Source organism: Saxophila tyrrhenica, assembly GCF_035928015.1.
Source record: "Saxophila tyrrhenica strain CCFEE 5935 chromosome Unknown scaffold_8, whole genome shotgun sequence".
Lineage (NCBI taxonomy): Eukaryota > Fungi > Ascomycota > Dothideomycetes > Mycosphaerellales > Extremaceae > Saxophila > Saxophila tyrrhenica.
Genome location: NW_027041740.1, coordinates 1108831 through 1127170, shown reverse-complemented (window position 1 = coordinate 1127170; position 18340 = coordinate 1108831). Strand labels below are relative to the sequence as shown.

Sequence of the window (18340 nt, the reverse complement as noted above, 5' to 3'; positions counted from 1 at the left end):
ACTTGTCAGACTGTATATCTCCCCTATGCCACCACGATCGGTACGACAAGGTCAGGCTTGTGCGAACTGCCATGCACGCAAGATCAAGTGCAGCAAAACTTTGGCTGACGCACAGCATGACGGACCCTGCGATGGTTGCCAAAGTATGGGTGCAGCATGCCAGTCAGTAACTTGGCCAACCTCCCGGGCATCCCACGACCGCTGACCGGACCAAGGCCGCATATCCGCAAGCGGAAACGAGACGACACTCCTCCTCAAGGACCAGATGAGCCACAGCAGGGACCGGCAAGTCACGCCGAAACTCTCGTGGGCTCGGTAGAGAGCCCACACGAGCCCAGCTATCTCGGGCGAGCCGACTACCTTAACACTCATATTCCGATAGATGAGGAACACGTGTCCCAGTACCGTAGTTCATATCCAAAGCTCAATGCCGCACTTCCAAGTGCCGACGCCCTGGACCTTCTGATCGACGCTCTTGTGCCGCGCTCGACCCGCGAAAGCCTTGTTTCCAGCTTTATGCGGCGATGTCGACCATGGATGCCCCTTGTCACCGCGGAGAAAGTCACGAAGTTATTCAGATCTGGCCAGAAAGCTACCTTCCTATCGCTTTCAATACTTGTGGCCGGCAGTAAAGTGTGTACCGCACCGCGAGCAAGCGTGCATGGCCAACGTTGCTATGATCTTGCGAAAGCTCGTTTCTATGCAGCCACTGAGACTACAACTCTGGATGTCATCATAGGAAGCATCTTCCTGCAATGGTGGAACCAGACAGGCCCCGAGCATGTGTCCATAGACAACAGCAGTTTTTGGCTTCGTGTCGGAGTTGCACTGGCCCACCAAGTTGGACTTCACAATGAGCCTCGCGAGAATGACCCACAGAGAACGCTCCGACGCCGCACATGATGGACATTGGTTGTAAGCTTGTACCAGCTCGGTGGCGGACAGGACATTTCTAACATGCACAGTCCCGGGACAACCAAATTGCGACTAGCCATGGTCGACCACGGGCCCTGCATGTAGGCGACTCCAGTGTACGACCTCTCGAACCCGAAGACTTCATCTTCATTGACGGCCATGACAGCAGTGTCAGCGACCCAGACGGCCAAGTCTTTTCCAGCTTTGTACAGATAACCTGCATCGTGGGAGACTTGACACAAAAGTGTCTTAGAGGTGATCTCACTCACAAGAAAAGACTTGACTTGGAGACCGCGCTCCTACGTTGGCTCGATGATCTCCCTGCAGAATTCCACCTCCACGATCGGACAAACGGCAGGCTGAACTCCTACTCCTTTCGCAGCAGACAACTCCACGTTCCTTACTTCGTCGCACTCATCATACTCTCTCGACAAAGATCCCCAGAGAAATGTCCTCCGCCCGTGGCTTTGCTTGCTGCAAGCTTCATCATCGGCATTTTCGAGGAGTACCTCGACTGGGGCGACATTGCGGTGGTATCACCAGCCTCGATATTCTATCTCATGGTCGCCTCTCTCGTCCAAGCATCAGCTTACCGCTTTGCGGCCTTTGCCAGGCACCGAGAGAAAGAGTTTGACATTACAAGACAAGCCGTAGATGCGCTGAAGACACGGTTCCCAACTGCGATTGGAGCCGAGCGAGTCATCCAATACGTCAGTGCGTTCACCGTACAAGTACCTTCCGATGCGACCAGCAGCGAGACCATCTCGATGCGGGAGCGCAAATTCTTCTCCGTCTTCGGCCCGGAGCTCTGTTGCCAATGGGAAGAGGTCATGAACCCTCCCCCAGAGCCTCCAAGGCGGACAGCCAGAAGCAACAACCCTCTGTCGCAGGGTTCGCAACAGCAAGCTGCCAGACACGAGGCAGATTTCGGGCAGCACGCGTCTCAGAACATGCCAGGAAGCGGCGAGCCCGATACTGCGGCTGCGTTCGAGCCGGGACCTTGGAATATGGACCCACTGTTGCAATTCAACGGAGCTGGACCCCAGCTTTTCAATGGGATGGGACAGTGGTGGTGGTCTGACATGGTATCAGGCCATCTTCCAGCGGACTTTTGAGCTCTGAAGCCAAAGCTGTGCATGAACATCTCCGAAATGACACTGAATTAGCCACTGTATCCCACGCCCTCTGCTATACTTCCTTTCTGGGCGATAGTCAAGTAGTGTACATGCTACCACGATGCCTCCATTATTCATCCCACACGTGCTCAAGTGTTGCTCGAATGCAAAAATGATGTTGAGGATTCTTCAATGGAAGACCTTAAGAGGTTGATTTAAAGCTGCATTCACTGCCGATCCCTGCCAGTTCTAGATCCGGCGGTTTTGGCAGGGGTTCAAAGGCGAAGGAACAACAACCGCTGGGTACGTCTAACCAACATGACTTGAATACGAGACTCTGAGGCAGCAACACTACGTTGTTTGCTCGTACACATACACTTCAACATGCGGCATCGGTAGAGACGAGCATTTGCCTATATCCCAGAACACTCCCACGTCCCTCTCGACCACCACAGACGACCCCCAATGCGCCTCGTCTTCCACCTAACACCCCACCGCATCGCTCTCCTGACCTTCCTCGCCTTCTACCTCATCCTCATCTGCGACGTACGTCACTGGTCCTGGCGAGATCCTGGCTCCTACTTCTTCAACCCCGAACATGCCTTCGACCGGGTGTACTCCCTGAGGCGGGAGACTGAGGCTGAGAACTACATCACCGCATCCTCTGCGACGGGCGCCGGCAACCACCACGTCGCCAAAGCAGGGCCGAGTCCATCTTTGTGCGTGGGTGTCCCGACTGTGCAGCGGGATGGGACGAGGTACTTCCGGCGGGCGCTGGGGTCGGTGTTGGAAGGGTTGACAGTGCAGGAGAGGGAGGATTTGTTCGTGATGCCGTTTATTGTCAATGTGGATCCCGAGCAGCATGAGGCGTATAACGAGCCGTGGCTGGAGAAGCTGGTGGATCAGGTTCTGACGTACAAAGATGCTGGGGACGAAGCGGTGGGAAGGGTGAAGGAGTTGATGGCTACCGATGTAGACAACAAGAAGAAGGCGTTGTTCGACTACACGCACTTGCTCCGGACTTGCTATGAGATAAACACGGCCTGGACGCTGATCCTGGAAGACGACACAGTAGCCGCGGACGGCTGGTACCAACGAACTAGTAACGCTCTTCGCCAGCTTGAGCACAATTCTGACTTCGACAAGGCGCTCTATCTCCGCCTATTTTACAACGAGCGCCTTCTCGGCTGGAACGGCGAGGAATGGCTTTCCTACACCATCCGCACCGTGCTCTTCATCGCCTCCATCTTCGCAGCCTTGACCCTGGCATCTCGCCACCTCCCTTCCGGAAGAGACATCTGCACCCCGCTTACAATCGCCACAATCACCCTCCTCATTTGTCCCATGCTGATAATTCTCTTCTTCCTCGCTGGTCGGCTCACAGTCGCCGGCCCCTCCACCGGCCTCAACCGCATGGAAGCCTACGGCTGCTGCTCCCAAGCCTTCGTCTTCCCCCGTCCCCAGATCCCCGACCTCCTGACCTGGTACGAACAGCACTTCGAAAAACCATACATAGATCCTGTGACGCATACCGAACAGACGCAGGTGGATTCGTTAACGGAGGTGTGGGCGGAGGAGAAAGGGTTAGGGCGGTGGGCATTGACGCCCAGTGTTTTCCAGCATGTGGGCGGGAAGAGCACGAAGCCGATGAATGCGGCGCAGTGGGGGAGGACTAATGTGGAGAACATTTGGAATTTTGGGTTTGAGAGGTTGGATGGGGATAGGTTGAGGAAGGAGCATGTTGGATGAGCTGCCAAAAAGTCTGGAGATACCTTCTTATTCGCTTTCTACTCTCTATTCAACAGTGCCCAAAGTTACTCTGATACTGGTAAGTACCCCATACGCCAACCTACTTGCACCACAACCCTCAGCGAGAAAGCAGAAGTAAAAGCCTCAAAAGGAGGGGAAAACACACTGCGTCAAGTTTGCTGTGTAGGGTGTTGGCGAGTGGGCGGCATTTTGGCCAGCTGTTACTTGCGATGTGATGGGGACGTGAGTGCAATGGGCTGCAGAAGTTCCTGACACGGGCGAGTCAGCGGATGGAAGTGGTTGATAGGGATGCTACGGGGACATGGGAAGGCATGAAGTTGCATGGTTTTAGATTTGCTGCCGAGCCTTGATTGTGTTATGCATATCTCATGCACCTCATAACTGACCTCTGGACTCCGTCACCAAGGAGTTGTGAGCAGCTGACCGTCCAAGCGAATAGCAGTCGCAGCCACGCCGTCCAGTGTGCCATGTCAGGCTCAAATCGTGATGCTCGCCACCAGGACCTGCCCTCAAAGTATTCATTGTGCTCGCCATCAAGCGCTGTACACGTTCCCGGCTTCATCCGCGATGAAAGGCACTTGCTCGAACTCATCAGCCAAGTATCCAGGCGCCACTCTGCGCTTCGGCATGAACTCCAAGTTGGCGTCCTTCAACTCGCTTCCCGGAGGGCTTGCAAACAAGCGTTTCCGTCCATGGCCTTTGCTCAATGACATGGCAGCAGTTTGAGCCCAGAAGTAGAACTCTTCTTCCAGCTTTTCGGCTGATAGACCCAACTTCCCAGAAGTCAAGCCGAGCTCCACGACTTCACTCAGGGCCGACTGGTAGTAGCGATTACCGTCAGCGACGGTGAATAAGATATGTCTGTATCGTGCAGCCATTTCGCCCAGGTCGATCTTCCAGCCGGATGATTCGTAAGCAAATTTGGCAAGGTGCAGCCAGGCCGCCACATCATCCCACGTGCATGAAACAACGCGGAGGTGGAATGATGGACACCTCCCACCTAGCTGTTCCACAATTCGGCGCAGCCAGAGGTTGGGCTTGTCGATTTCGTTCGAGCGAGTGCGAACATCGAGGTGATGGCCTAGGTAGTAGATGGAAATTGCTTCGTGGCGAATTTGCTTTGACGTTCGGAGGAGTGCGGGCTCCCGCCACGGTCGACAGCTCAGGGCTCGTTTGGGGTCACGTTTGGTAACGCGGACACGGCCGTTGATGGTGAGCATGCCGGTCGTGTTGTTGGAGAGCAAGGCGAGCTCAAAGATTCCGTTGCGTAGTTCGCCAAGTAGCTTCATGAGTGGGCTTTCGCTCTCCGTCGTATCGCGTGGCTCGATGGCAGTACTGTTTGTGGTCAGCTGGAACAAGGACATGGATGTGAGGTGAATCTTACTGTGGACGCTTGCTTCTAGGATAATCAGCCTCGCGCTGCTGATCTGACCAGGCTGGTGGACCGTCGTCGTCGTCGCCCAGCTTCCGCTTCATAGCACCAGCCATGATGGTGCGTGGGGTCGAGGTTGGAGGTGTGAACAGAGATGATCGAGAAGCTATCTGGCAAGCGCACTAAGTCAAATTAACACGTGGCTTATGACGTAAGACTTCACTTCACATGGCGGCCCACTGTGTGTGAAGTGACGTGAGGGTTCTGATCTAGGAGCTTTCAACATTGCACCTGTTAACGGGTGAAGCGTGATATCAAGGCTGCGCTACCAGCCCCAAGTGCCTGGTCCGCCTTTTACACTACTTCGCTCGATCTCACTTGTCATCCACCCTGCATCACAGAAGAGTGAAAGCGTCAGCACCGTAACAATAATGTGAAAGAATTCAACCCACCTCCGTAAAAGTCCCCCGGCTGCGGCTCAACCCTCTCCCCATCCACGAAACAATCAAACGGCTCCGCAGCATAGAAGCACAAGTAACCCTGAATAGGCTTGAAGCCCGGAGTAGGCTTGTCATAACTCCAGATCAAATTCTTGACAACCTCGCTCGGCTTGTTCGGGTTCGAGATGTTGTAATAGCTTGCGGCGCCTTTCCACTCGCACATTGTCGAGCGGCTGTTCTTCTCGAGAGGCACTTTCAGAGAGGAGGTAGGTAAGTAGTACGTTGGGGGATGGTATGTTTCAAGGACCCAGTAGCCTTCTGTTGTGTCGGCTATGAGCTGGTCGTTCCATTTGACTTGCAGGTGGCGGGGTGTCTTTTCCAGTAAAGGCGGACGTGGGAAGGTGCGCGGGTTCAGCTTCTGTTTCGATGCGGATGACATTGCGCGTTTGAACATGTAGTTGTCGGAATTGGTTGATGGCAACAACAATCATTAATTGAACGTTGGAGTGTCGTCGTCATGGTCGAGAAAAAGGGTCTAACCAAAGAAGGAAGTTGTGGGCCAATGCTTGACCTTCATCGCTCGCTCTCACACTCTCCTCTCAGCAAGTCTGGTCCATCGATCTTTTCCCGCACGTCAACTTCTGCTGGAGTGAAGGAGGCACAGACAGCAGCGGGTTGCGCTCAAAATTTTCCGTCCATCCCCCTGATCGAGAGCGGTACCAACGAGCACCGTCCCCGCTCACTCCACCTTGCCACTTATGGTCCGCCTACTGAAGATGCACAGCAGCGTTTGGGCTGCAGGACAGGGCACCTATGAGCCTTTCCATCTCCAGCTGCATAGCTCCTTCCAGCACGCGAAGATCAGGACAGATCTAAGCGTCACTCCAAGGACGCTGGGAGGCCGGATCAAAATTCAAGAGCCACAGCGGCCAGTGATGCGTGATCAAAACAAGACCCATACTGACCACAATTCTGCTGCCTAACATTTTGGCCCCAACCACAAGCGCCAATGGTGCAGGGCTGGACTGGACGCCTTAATTCGACCTCGAACCATGACTCAGCTCTCCACGATACAAATCTGGTATAAGGCTCACCGGGCTGTACATGGGGCTCCTTCTACAAGGGTATATCGACGACCATGCCGGGCCATGTGGATCGAATGCGGCTCTTGACCTCGGAGATCTAACAATAATCGCCCAGCTCCTTAGGCCTACCGCCGCCACTGGAGCAGAGCCATTAGCTGGATATTGAGATGGCCAGTGCAATAGCAATATGTCGTCTTAAGAAGCGCTGGTCCTCCCTCTCCACGCACACATGTCCTGTGACTAGACTACCTCTCATTCTACCTCGTTCCTTATCAGCATGCGTTCAATCGTTTTCCTGGCTGCACTTGCGGCACAAGCATCTCGTGTACTGTCTGCACCATCCACGGCATGTGCTCAGGTCGGCGCTGCGCTTGCGAGGAATGGCACGACGGATCTCGCAGGGAGCACCAAGATTGATGTCGATACGGCACATGTAAGCGGGCCTCTGGTCGCATCGTTTGCATACCATGCTTATTGAATCAGGCTTGTCTGACATCCGTACCACTGGACACCGAAGGCGCCGCTTCTCAGCTCTCCGGCCTCAAAACCCTCCTCAACTTCCACTCCGATCTCGTCTACTTGTCAGCACAGCCATGCGCGAGAGAGTAAGATGGTCTCGAGCAGTAGCTGACACATCTTGTCTACTATCCAGGAGCAAGCCACCAGCGGGATGGCTCTACAACAGAGTAGACCTCCTTGCTAGCTTGGAGGCCATGTCGGCCAATGTGTACTCTGGGGGATACGAGAATGAATACGCCTTACAATTGGATATTTACAATTTGATGACATCGGCGTACGTCCGGCCTTTACCCTTGACAAGATTGGAGATTACATCGTTAACCTTCCAGCAGATACGACTTCCATCTGATCTACATACTTGACATTCTCAACGTCTTCAGGTGGTTTAGGAATGCGTTTCTCGTCAGCGTCTCAACGGATGGTTCAAAACTTCCAAACGTCAGTCCGTCTTCTGTCAAGTTGCTCAACTCATTTACTGACGGTCCTAGGTGTTACGACCTGTCTGATGGTCGCGCTCTGGCCGGGCAAAACGTGTCTTGCTGCAGGGCTTTCCCGATTGTCAAGATCAACGATACTTATGTACTCCTGGTTGTTTGTACTACCTGCACACATAACTTTTCAGCTAACAGCACGTCTTTCATTCCAGCAACGTTGAAACGTGGCTGAACGAGTGTGCTGCGTTCAACCCGTGGGACCACGATGCAGATGCGAACTACAATGCTGCGTTCTTCAACGTGCCGGCAACAGGCAACCGACAGACCGGCCTTGGCGCATCCTTCTCGCAGTATCTGTACCGTTTCCCCGGCAGTCAAACCGTCTTAACTTTCGCCAACGGCACGAGCAAGACCATCAACTCGTATGCCACCCTGACAGACGGGCTCGACTTCACCAACGTCACGCACGGTAAAAGCTTCTTCAACAAGTTCTGCTCCGGGCCTGCACCAAGCTCTAGTGCAGTGGCCAGTCGCCTTCCCAGCTCGACGCCTTTTGCCAGCTTGAGCATTGCTCCTGCTTCGAGTGAGCCTGCCATCGCGAGTGTGACCTTTGCCGCAAGCAGCGCTGTTACAACCAACAACATTTATACGCCCTTGGCGAGCTCGGCCTCTCTACCACCGATCCCATCATTTTATCCGCAGCCTGCTGTCCTTGCTCCCGATTACTCGATCGCTAGCTACTTCCCTGAGGAGCAGAAGGATCTAGCTGTTGCTACCATTCCGACCTTTGCCCCAGCGTCAGGCAAATACATCTTTCAGAACAAGTTCAGAACCTTCCTCGCCACGGCAAAAGCTCTCGGTAAAACAAGGCTCATTTTGGATCTGAGGTGAGGCTAGCCGCTTTACTTGTGATTATGTGCTGACCGAGAGCAGGGCAAATGGCGGTGGGAGCGTTGCGAATGGGTTCAGTCTCTTCAAGATGCTCTTCCCCTCAAAAGTGGTCAGTCAGCGTGTTCCTATCCATCCGCCTGCAAGCAGCTAACTAAAATCGCAGCCATTCGGTGCCAGCAATCTCGCAGCGTGGCCCCTCTTGGACGCACTCGGACAGGTCGCTTCTGAGCCGGACATCCATGGACTTCTCAGCAAGGCCTCTTACGAAGAGGATCTCACTGTGACCAATGACGACTATGACTGGTGAGCCACACATTCACTTAGGCTCGAGAGATACGGACTGACAAATTGCAGGTGGGAGGATTTCTACGGTCCCGTCCAGCACCATGGAGGTGATTTCACAAACGTCCGCCGATACAACTTCTCGAGTCCGAACAATATTCTCGGCCCTCCTATTTATGGATATATCAATGACACCAACCCGCAACTGCAGACGTTCGAGTGGGAGAACGTGGTCGTGCTGTCTGACGGCTTCTGCGGCTCCACTTGCGCTGTCTTCGCCGAGCTCCTCAAGACACAAGCTGGAATCAAGTTTGTCACAGTCGGCGGACGGAAGCAGAACGGGCCAATGCAGGCAGTCGGTGGCTCCAAGGGCTCCAATGACCAGCAGCTTCAGACACTCGTGGACCTTACCCAAACGACTTACGAGGAAGCTGACAAGGAGCAACGTGCCCTTTTCGAGCCATACCTCAAAGACGGATTGCAGGTATCAGCTCAGCAAGTGGTAAGGCAGCGATCTCGTGTATCATGCAGGAGGAAGATGCTGACAACACCTGCACACAGCTCAATCGGCGCTCCTCCCTCAACCCAGTAGGCAATGTCAATTTCCAGAACAGTTTGCGCAAAGGGGACGACACCTACACCCCGCTGCAGTAAGCTGTCACGAAACACTATGACGTACCGAATGCATCTGCTAATGTTTCATTCCCTCCTACAGGTTCGTCTACGAGGCCTCTGATTGCCGGTATGTTCTCCAACGCAGATCACCCAAAACCGCTGTAACTAACATTATGCTTCACCTCAGCTTCTTCTACACAGCAGAGATGATCTTCTCCCAACAGCTAGTCTGGCAGCAGACCTACAATCTCAGATGGGGTAACGCAACCTGTGTCCCCGGATCTTCTAACCAGCCCTCAGCTACGAGCGGCTTTGACACGAGCTACATCAACGCTTCGCCGCCGGACACTGCGAAGAACTTCTTCGGAGCGGACATCACTTGGTCGTACCCTGGAGCTCTGAAGGGTGGTTTGTCGAATTCGTCGTCTGCTTCTCCAAGTTCTATGCCAAGCTCTGGCGCTCCCAGCGCCCCGGCCCCAAGTGCGACAGGCTCTACAGGAGGTGCGGCGTCTATCGCTGGGGCTGGATCAGGGGTTGTCTACTTGGCGGCGGCGGTGGCAGGTTTGCTGTCATTCTAGGTGTGGGGCGAAACATAAGGGTATGATCGTTCATTCATAACTGTACCTAATCTTAGGATTCTAAGCACACTCATATGACCCCATTCACTTCGCCCATTCGCCCACACCGGCAGCTACTCTTTCACTTGACAATAGCCATCACAAACCCATCCGCCAACTCACTCAGTGTCCTCTTATACGTATTCAACATCGGGATCAACGTCGCCTGCACCCTTTCGTCCTTGCTCACATAGTCTACCAAGGCTTTCCCTTCATCCCCATTACTCTCCGTCAACTGCCGAACTGCATTATCAACGAAGATACAGCTCCCTTTTGACGACAGCTTGACAGCCCAATCAAAGTACTTCTCCTGCTCCTCCCAGTCCGCATCGATGAAGATGAAATCAAACTTCTCGCCTTTCTCCGCCAGCTGAGGCAGGACGTCCAGTGCAGCGGCGAGGATGATCTCGACGTTGTCAAGGTCTTTCGTATTCTCGGCCGCAACATCCCGGTGCTTCTCGTTGTACTCGATGCTGGTAACTTTTATCCCTGGAACGGAAGTTGCGAACCAGATGGTGGAGTAGCCGCCAAGTGTGCCGATTTCGAGAACGGATTTTGCTTTCGTCATTTGGCAGAGGATGGAGAGGTAGGATCCTTGTGCTGGACCGATGGCGATATTGGGTAGGCCATTGGACTTGGAGTTCGAGAGGGCGTTGTCGAGCTGTGGTGTCGATTTGACGAGGTCGTGTTGGGCTTGTTCGGACTTGGAGACGGCTGTTTGGAGTTCGGGTGGTATGGACGACATGGTTGTTCTTTTGTTGCTGTTCTGAAGATTGTCCCGGATCAAATAGCTTGACGGTCGGAGAAGAGGGCATCTTGATGCCTTTATATGAATCCTCTCGCACGAGCATGCGGGAGGAAGCACAGCTGTCGGGCATCATAAGGTGTCTGGCTATGTGTGGTTTCACCGGACATCGCATCGGAGCTCGGACATCGCTTCAGAGAATCCCTGCTTCGGGACAGAGTGCGAGATATCGGAGATGTTGACCAGTAGCTGTGTTCTCTGCCATTCGACGAACAGGCGAGAGGAGCTGGTGCTTCGCAAGCTCACGGTGCTCTATGTCTCGAAGGCCTTCAAGAATGTAATATGCAAGGATAGAATCGGGCGGCTCCAGGAATCCCTTAGAAGGCACATACGCTAGGCCGCCTGGTGGATGGGCCAATCATAGCGCAAGGCAGACGACTTCCTCTTTTCGACAGGGACGACGGTGCTGAAGAGCTTGCACGTTACCCTGGAGTAGCCACGACTTCAGTGGGCTGCTGGTCACAGCGATGGAACTGCGGATGTACTTATATGTAGGAGGTCTCGTCACAGCAAGTAGGAGTAAATTGATGGCATTGGGAATACGAGAGTAATGTGTCAAACTGCAACAAGGCGAAAGACCCAGTCACAAAGTCGGCCGTGACTGCATCATGGTTTCCATGTCCTCTTTTGCTCTGCCCTCGCAATGCTTTTCCTCAGCTCGCAGCTCTCTGCCTCTCACCCATGACTCTTGGCCTCTGCTCACACCCTTAGAATCTCAACTTTCCCGCAGTAGAGTCACTGCCCGGGGTAGCGCAGGTCCTATAACACTCGTTAGAATCTCTTTCACGTTGTCCGTGACTTTCTGAGTATGCTCACCTGCAATCCAACGGACAAGCATCCTGCGGCGCACCACCCTCAGCCCAGCCCTCGCAGTCGTAGCACACGCAGAGGTTTGGTACCCAGACGCTCTGGCCGTCACCTGGTTCAATCTGCGGCGCGCTGACAGCCCATGGCGCCGTGCCGGAGCCTAGATCGCCGAAGTCTGCCTCACACGTACCAGTCATTTGCCAGCATTTGGGTTTAATGTCACTAAATACCATTATGTCAATGACGTTCTAGAGAATGAGGTTGGAACGTAAAGCTTACAGCGCGCAGGTCCAGTTGCCAGGTTGTCCGTTCTGGCCGATGTACGAGCCGCATTGGTCAGACGTCCCTGAGATGGTGCCGACGGTCGTTGTCTCGGTGAACGTGGCGCTGAAACCAGCGACGCCAACTGGGCCGGAGAGGTCGCCGATGTTGATTCCTAGGAAGCCGCCTACTGACCAGGCGTAACTGATTGTGCGGGTAGTCGAGTAGGTGTAGGCTGGAGACAGCGCGGTCAGCGATGGTCTTGATACTGGAGCCTTATTGCGTAGGACACCAACTTACTTGCACCGGCACCGATGTATGTTGGGGCTGTGACCATCATTAGCTTCCAATCTGTGGTGAGAGTCTCCGTAGTGCGCAGTACTTACCAAGGTATTCATCGCAGGTAACAGACTCCTGCGACTCCACAGTAATCGAGTCGGCGTCGCATGTACCGTAAGAGCATGGAGCCCCGCCAACTCCGCACGAGGTGTTCTGATGCTATGAGCTTGAAGTATGTCACTCGTCAAGGAATACGGAGCTTACTGGATCACCATTCGGGCCTGGAGCGCTGTATGCACTCGGTCCAATGTTGGTCGCGTCGTTGCCATTGCAGTAAGCGATGTTGAGGTTGTAACCTCCGTTCGCGTCCACAAATATTTGACCCGAAATCGGGACCTCGTACGTTTTGTCGTCATGGTAGCCGCAAGTGTCCATGAGCCCTTTCATGACCGGCGTGATGTCTCCCATGTCGAGCTCGATGTCGGAGTCTTGGTCATTGCAGACGTAGACACCGGAAGTGTTGGAGCACCCAATGCGGGAGCAGGAGTTAGCCGGGACAGCCACAGGTCCGGCCGATTCACCTTCGACGCTTATTACGAAGTTCTCCCAGTTCTGCTCCGTATCTGCCTCGTCGGCCGTAGCCCACAGTCCGCATTTCAGCTCGGTGACTGCAGTACGCTTCTGCAGGGAACGTGCATTGATGCTGACGGGGGAGGCCGTTACCAAAGTACTGGCGGCGGCAGCGTAAAGCGCCAGCGGAAGGGTCTTGGAAAGCATGATTGCAGACGTCGGTTGGGGAAGAGGAGAGGATTTTAAGAGGATGGGAAGGATGGTTTAGCAATCAATACAAGGCAGTGTGGGGAGGTTTTATACCTACTCTGAGATGGAGTATCACTCCCCCCGGTAAAAGGAATTTGTTCAACCTGATCAGTGGCAGCATGCTTCGCTCGTGCGACATGCGTACCTGTCGTGGCTTTCTACTATACGGCATGATCATCAGGCGCCGTTAGCTTTGGTCACCCCTCAGACCCGTTTCCGACCCAGAAACTGCCATCAACATCGAGCTTCCCGCTCGAAGATCGTGAGGAGTCCACAGTTGAAGGATCAATTGAAGGATCAAAGTGGAGGCCAGTGTCTGCAGAGTAACCAGGAGACCAGGTCAAGCTAATGCAGATGTTGAACGCACTGATGAAGATGGTCCCGACAACACCACCGGCGTCAACGACACAGCGAGACAGTTCATCTCGCGCCAGGACCACCCTTGCGAAACGCAAACCTGGTTACGAAGGACCAACGTGAAGGAGAATGAGGCGCGTGTGCAGAGAGACCAGCAAAACCAGCTCGAGACCATGTAAGATTAGTGCAGCCGTTGTAGGCACTGACGAAGACGATCCCGAGAACAGCACCGGCGTCAGGGACACATCCAGACAGTTCATCTCACGCAAGGACCACCCTTGCAAAACTCACATGGCTGCGAGGACATAGGAACACATGACAAGGCGTGGCATCCTGGCATCTAGAGAGGCGTCGCCTGTGTCTCAGACCTGCTAGAAGGTAGCGCAGCGATAGATGCATCTCCAGCGATGGGAAGCTCTCAGTGACATCTCGTAGATGGGAGGGACAGAGGTGGAGTTGTTTGGAGACCCCTCAGACCCCCAGTGTAGGGCATGACGATCATCAGGCCTTCGCCAGGAGGCGCCAGGACGTTCCAGGTTCAGGCCTTCGCCAAGCAATCGGGGAATTGAAGGTGTGGTCCACGAGGGTTGACTAATAATCAGGGACGACGACTTGCACAGCTCGTGTTGCAACTCGGCTCTGGTAGCCCTCCAAGGTCTCGCAGATTGTGCCACCAGATCGGTATAGACGCTTAATAACGTGACGTTGAGGCGTAACGTAGGTGGAGATTTTGCAAGTTCCACCTCCACATCGGCCTTGTCGTTGGCGCCAACTCCTATCTCTAGAGCGTCCGAGATAGGCAGGCAAGAAGTTGATATCGTAGGCATCTACATCCAGTGGCATCTTGATGATTGAATTGCCTTTCCATTCTTCCTCGCAGCCGTGACTGTAAAGGCGCTCATTCACTATACCTTATTCCCACTCATTCTCATCATCTCCTCTCGAAGCCAACAACACCACCACTAAGCCTCATCAGATCGGCACGTGGAGTCGACGTCGTGTCAAGATTTTCATCAAGCGTATAATATTTCCATGTCGTTCCCGGCGAGCAAGGTTCCGCAGGCTCAACAAGGCTAGCAGGGCTGAAGTGAAGGATGCTGAAGGATTTCAATGATCGGCGGAGGAGTCAGGACCGTGGGGTACGGCCGTATGACGGGCACGTGAGCGTACGAGAACGTTGTGAATCAGGAAATTGGCAAGGGGTTGAGAGAAATGAGTCGGACTATACTCCCACTTGATGATGAACAACGATCACCTACCGACGTATCCGCTGTTGCCGCCGTTGCCGCTGGAAAGGATGCAAGCCTAATTCACGGCCGTCCTCGCATTCGCATTTCATCACTCTTGGGTGCGTTGCCAAACATCGTTTCGACATGTGAGCAAGAACGAGTAGACGTACAGAGACCTTCCTCAACAGAAAGCGCATCTCGTCAACTAGCCGCTTGCACTACTCGACAGAGTAGCAGAGCCAGAACAACAACATCAAACACAGCAGTCAGCGACACATCACGTTCAATTCATACCATATTCAAATCGTAGCCATCACATCCCCACCCAATTCGCCTACCAAACCCCCGTACTCCTCCCAACCAGATCCTCCCCTCCCTCCCCCACAATCGCAAACTCCGCCACACTAGCCCCCGTTCCATTCCTCTCCTCCCCCGTCCCCTCCAAAGCCCTATTCCCCTTGATCGTCAACGTCGCGAACCTCCCGCTCCACACTGGCGTCTCCAGCGTCACATTCGTCGTATTACTCGCGTAGGGCACGATATCCGCCGCTCGAGCTGCCACGTATGCATCGCTGATCTCCACGTCGTCGTCGCTCGCGACTTCCACGCTGTCGGAGCCGGAGGAGGAGTTGGAGAAGGTGACGCGGTAGGAGGAGGGTGGGGATTGAGCCCAGTCGAATTTGAGGGTTGTGACGGGGACGAACGGCTCCGGGAGGGAGACTGTGAGGGAGGAGGGGACGTTGAGGTGGGTGGGTTGCCATTTGGTGGAGACGGCGCCGTCGACGGCCGCAAGAGGGAATTGCCCGATTTCGTAGTTGCGGTTCGAGGTGACGGGGCGGCATTGCGCGATGTTGCCTGGGACTGTTTTGATCTCGCCAATCTGGCGATTCTTGATGGTGATGCTGCCTCCGGGTGGAAGGTGCCAGACTGTGCTGTTGCCGGAGCGGGAAGCGTCGTCGACGTCGCGGGTGACTGGAATCGGGGAGTCGGTGAAGGTGCTGTTGGCGTTCTCCAGTGGTTTGCCGGTGCGGGTGAGTGTGGTGTGGGTCTGGTTGGAGACGGCGGAGATGGGGTGGCCTTGCCAGTAGATGGTGCGATAGTTGAGGTTAAGGATCTGAGGCGGTAGGTTAGGGTCGACGTTGAGAGATTCGAGCGTCAGCTTTAGGCCTAGGTAGCCGAAGACTGCGACACGGTTGGCACCACCCATGCCGGTCAGAAAGGGGTAGGCTGGATGCGTGCCGCCGTTGGCCTCGTAGTTGTCTAGCAGCTGCTCGGAGTATTGGAACCATGGGCCGCGGGTGTATGGCTGGGAGCCATAGAGCTCGTAGGTATAAGCAGAGCAGCCGGACGGGCTGATCTGGTTGGCGTTGATGCTGAATACGCCATAGGTCATCCCGGGGCCGTTGAGAGATTGCTTGCCGGCGTAGTAGTCAAGGTTGTTCAGCGAGTATGGGTTCGGGTAGTCCAGGAAGTCGTCAACGAGCACCACATCCGCCTGCTTCACTTCAATGCTACCGTTCATGGCGGCGTATTCGAGAATGATGCCTGCCTTTTCGTTCACGGGAATGTTGATCTTCGATGCGATGTCCGCCCAAGTCTCATTTTCGGGCATGTCGAAGCGAGCTCGAAGAGTGTTCGCCGTGTTTAGGTGAGTATGCATCAAGACCATCGTGAAGCCGACATTCGTCTGGAAATTGGCGTACTCATCTGGGTCTGTGGCGTTGTAGAGGTCATATTTTCCGGACGTCTCGTTGTATGTCACCACCTCCGCGTACAACTGCGCAACTGCATCGTAGATTGGAAGCAGCTCTTTCTTGAAGAAGGGCGAATCTCCCGTCACAGCGTAATAGTTGTAAAACTCCAAGCCGATGTCACCATTGAGATGGTACTCATAGTCGAAGCAAGGGCCGGCAGCTGTGCAGTTTCCAAACCTACCAGAAATCCAGGGGAAGACTGCGCTATTAGAGGAGAACTTCCCAGTCTCGTTCTGGCTGGACTGGTATGCAGTTTTCATGTTCCTCTGAGCTTGAGCGAACTTATCGACTCTGTACTCCGCAATCTGTCGAGCAGCATCGGGGTAGGTGACTACGAGGCCAGGTGCCATCCAGACTTCGGCATCCCAGAAGATCCAACCAGCGTAAGCATCGCTCCCAAGGCCGCCGACCGCGATGCTGTTGAGGTCGAGCTTGTTGTTGCCATCGGCTGCTTCTATTGCTCGAGCACCGACAGTGTTCTGGAGCATGTGGAACGGATTGGTGACCGCGGTAATGGCGAGCTCGACAATGTTGTCATCGTCAGGAAGCAGACCAGAATCCGGATCCCGGTAGTCGTCAACAGTCTCCGTAGACATGATACTCTGCCACTCGTTGCAGTGACTTGCGTAGAGCTTGTTCCACCCTGCGTTCGATGCCGCCAGCAAAGCTGCCATTGCAGTCGACTGGGGGTCATCGAAAGCATCGCTAGAAGCACCGCCGATGTACTTCGTCACTGTGCTAGTCTTGCCTGCCGACAGATTGACAGCCACAGCTTGCGCGATGGATGATTTGTTCTGCCCAATGACTGACTTGTCTGTGTATTGCGTCCGGCTGCTCGAGTCGCAAGAGTCGTCTCCGATCATGGCCGAGTAGATGTACGCATGGATGTCGCTGAGACCATTGGGGCTCACAGCGGACCAGATCACTGGCATATCGTCCATGAAGCCTTTGCCGACGAAATCCGTGCGGACCGCGCAGTCGCCGTCGTGGAGGTCAATCACCGAGACCTTGATGTCTTCCTTTGCAGTCATCTTGAGCTGTACGGCCGCTTGGTTGACATTCAGCTTGTGCACGAACATGGAGTACTCGATATCGATCGCAGAGCCGCTGCTGGGCGTCCAGGTATAGCTCCATGTCATCAAGCCATGACGAATGTTGAGTGCCGAGCTAAAGTCCGAGATCTGATCTGACGGAACGCTGGCATCTAGAAGGTCGTCGCCAACTGCCACATGAAGCCCAGACCAGTGCGGTACACCGCTGATTACGCTTTCGCCGCCGTATTGGTAGAGCCACTCGAAGTTTGTGCCGTTGGTAGTAGGCTGCGAATCGTAGAAGCCCGCAATGGTTGCAAAGGTCTGCCGCCGGTTGAAGAGAGGCCAGCCACCGATCATGTCGCCGTCTACTGGAGTGTCTACTTCGAAGAAGGGGCCCACTATTGAGGTCACACATGTTAGCTGCTGCTTTAGCCACGTGCTCGCCATGCTTTGCGCCTACCAGCAGCAACGTTGATCCCCATATACCCATTCGCCAGCGACATCCGCGACTGATAGTGTCCTTGATCCAGATTTGTAGTCTTCAAAATCCATTTCTCATCGTCCCATGTCGTGCCCTTGAATCGGGTATCATAGACCTTCCCGGCGGCGAGCTGGAGGCCCGCCATAAAGGCGAGAATACTATGGAGAAACATGTTGTCTGCGAAGAAGATATATCAGCCTGTGGTTCGTACATGAAGTTCACTTTAAGGCGGTCTCGTGGCAACAGCAAGACCGGCTGTCGTCGGCCTTCCTCAAGGCTCAAGCTTCTTCCTCATGCTGTGACTCCTTGCAATCACTGTCATGTGCACATTCACTCCACAGCTTCCCATTCTGGCATTCACACATACCTATATGCTTCTGGATACTCTTCCCATCGGCCTACACCGGATATAGCTTTCGTGCTCTTCCTGCCCTTCGTTCTGGAAACTCAAAAATCCAA

General features: G+C 54.3%; 8 protein-coding genes across 8 annotated transcripts; 3 read left to right on the top strand and 5 right to left on the bottom strand.

Moving 5' to 3' along the window:
- Nucleotides 1-957: 957 nt before the first annotated feature.
- LTR77_005780 (uncharacterized protein) lies at nt 958-2030 on the top strand (the record flags this gene model as incomplete). Its single annotated transcript, XM_064803023.1, is given in 2 exon segments — nt 958-1016; nt 1031-2030. 2 exon segments carry the CDS (start codon nt 958-960, stop codon nt 2028-2030), a joined length of 1059 nt encoding a protein of 352 aa, XP_064659148.1.
- A 384-nt stretch (nt 2031-2414) lies between these two features.
- Nucleotides 2415-3779, top strand: LTR77_005779 (uncharacterized protein; the record flags this gene model as incomplete). The annotated part of the gene is made up of 2 exons (XM_064803022.1): nt 2415-2425; nt 2486-3779. The coding sequence occupies 2 exons, from the start codon at nt 2415-2417 to the stop codon at nt 3777-3779; spliced, it is 1305 nt and encodes a 434-aa protein (XP_064659147.1).
- A 554-nt stretch (nt 3780-4333) lies between these two features.
- On the bottom strand, nt 4334-5288 carry LTR77_005778 (uncharacterized protein; the record flags this gene model as incomplete). The annotated part of the gene is made up of 2 exons (XM_064803021.1): nt 4334-5135; nt 5185-5288. The coding sequence occupies 2 exons, from the start codon at nt 5286-5288 to the stop codon at nt 4334-4336; spliced, it is 906 nt and encodes a 301-aa protein (XP_064659146.1).
- Nucleotides 5289-5497: 209 nt separating this feature from the next.
- Nucleotides 5498-6051, bottom strand: LTR77_005777 (uncharacterized protein; the record flags this gene model as incomplete). The annotated part of the gene is made up of 2 exons (XM_064803020.1): nt 5498-5562; nt 5625-6051. The coding sequence occupies 2 exons, from the start codon at nt 6049-6051 to the stop codon at nt 5498-5500; spliced, it is 492 nt and encodes a 163-aa protein (XP_064659145.1).
- Nucleotides 6052-6974: 923 nt separating this feature from the next.
- Nucleotides 6975-10016, top strand: LTR77_005776 (uncharacterized protein; the record flags this gene model as incomplete). The annotated part of the gene is made up of 11 exons (XM_064803019.1): nt 6975-7130; nt 7181-7278; nt 7350-7490; nt 7549-7654; nt 7846-8537; nt 8584-8650; nt 8705-8844; nt 8896-9325; nt 9385-9473; nt 9539-9565; nt 9626-10016. The coding sequence occupies 11 exons, from the start codon at nt 6975-6977 to the stop codon at nt 10014-10016; spliced, it is 2337 nt and encodes a 778-aa protein (XP_064659144.1).
- Nucleotides 10017-10137: 121 nt separating this feature from the next.
- LTR77_005775 (uncharacterized protein) lies at nt 10138-10800 on the bottom strand (the record flags this gene model as incomplete). The annotated part of the gene is made up of 1 exon (XM_064803018.1): nt 10138-10800. One exon carries the CDS (start codon nt 10798-10800, stop codon nt 10138-10140), a length of 663 nt encoding a protein of 220 aa, XP_064659143.1.
- A 767-nt stretch (nt 10801-11567) lies between these two features.
- Nucleotides 11568-12984, bottom strand: LTR77_005774 (uncharacterized protein; the record flags this gene model as incomplete). Its single annotated transcript, XM_064803017.1, has 6 exons — nt 11568-11619; nt 11677-11889; nt 11947-12163; nt 12229-12255; nt 12315-12426; nt 12472-12984. The coding sequence occupies 6 exons, from the start codon at nt 12982-12984 to the stop codon at nt 11568-11570; spliced, it is 1134 nt and encodes a 377-aa protein (XP_064659142.1).
- Nucleotides 12985-14946: 1962 nt separating this feature from the next.
- ATH1 (alpha,alpha-trehalase ath1) lies at nt 14947-18053 on the bottom strand (the record flags this gene model as incomplete). Its single annotated transcript, XM_064803016.1, has 2 exons — nt 14947-17798; nt 17861-18053. The coding sequence occupies 2 exons, from the start codon at nt 18051-18053 to the stop codon at nt 14947-14949; spliced, it is 3045 nt and encodes a 1014-aa protein (XP_064659141.1).
- Nucleotides 18054-18340: the final 287 nt, after the last annotated feature.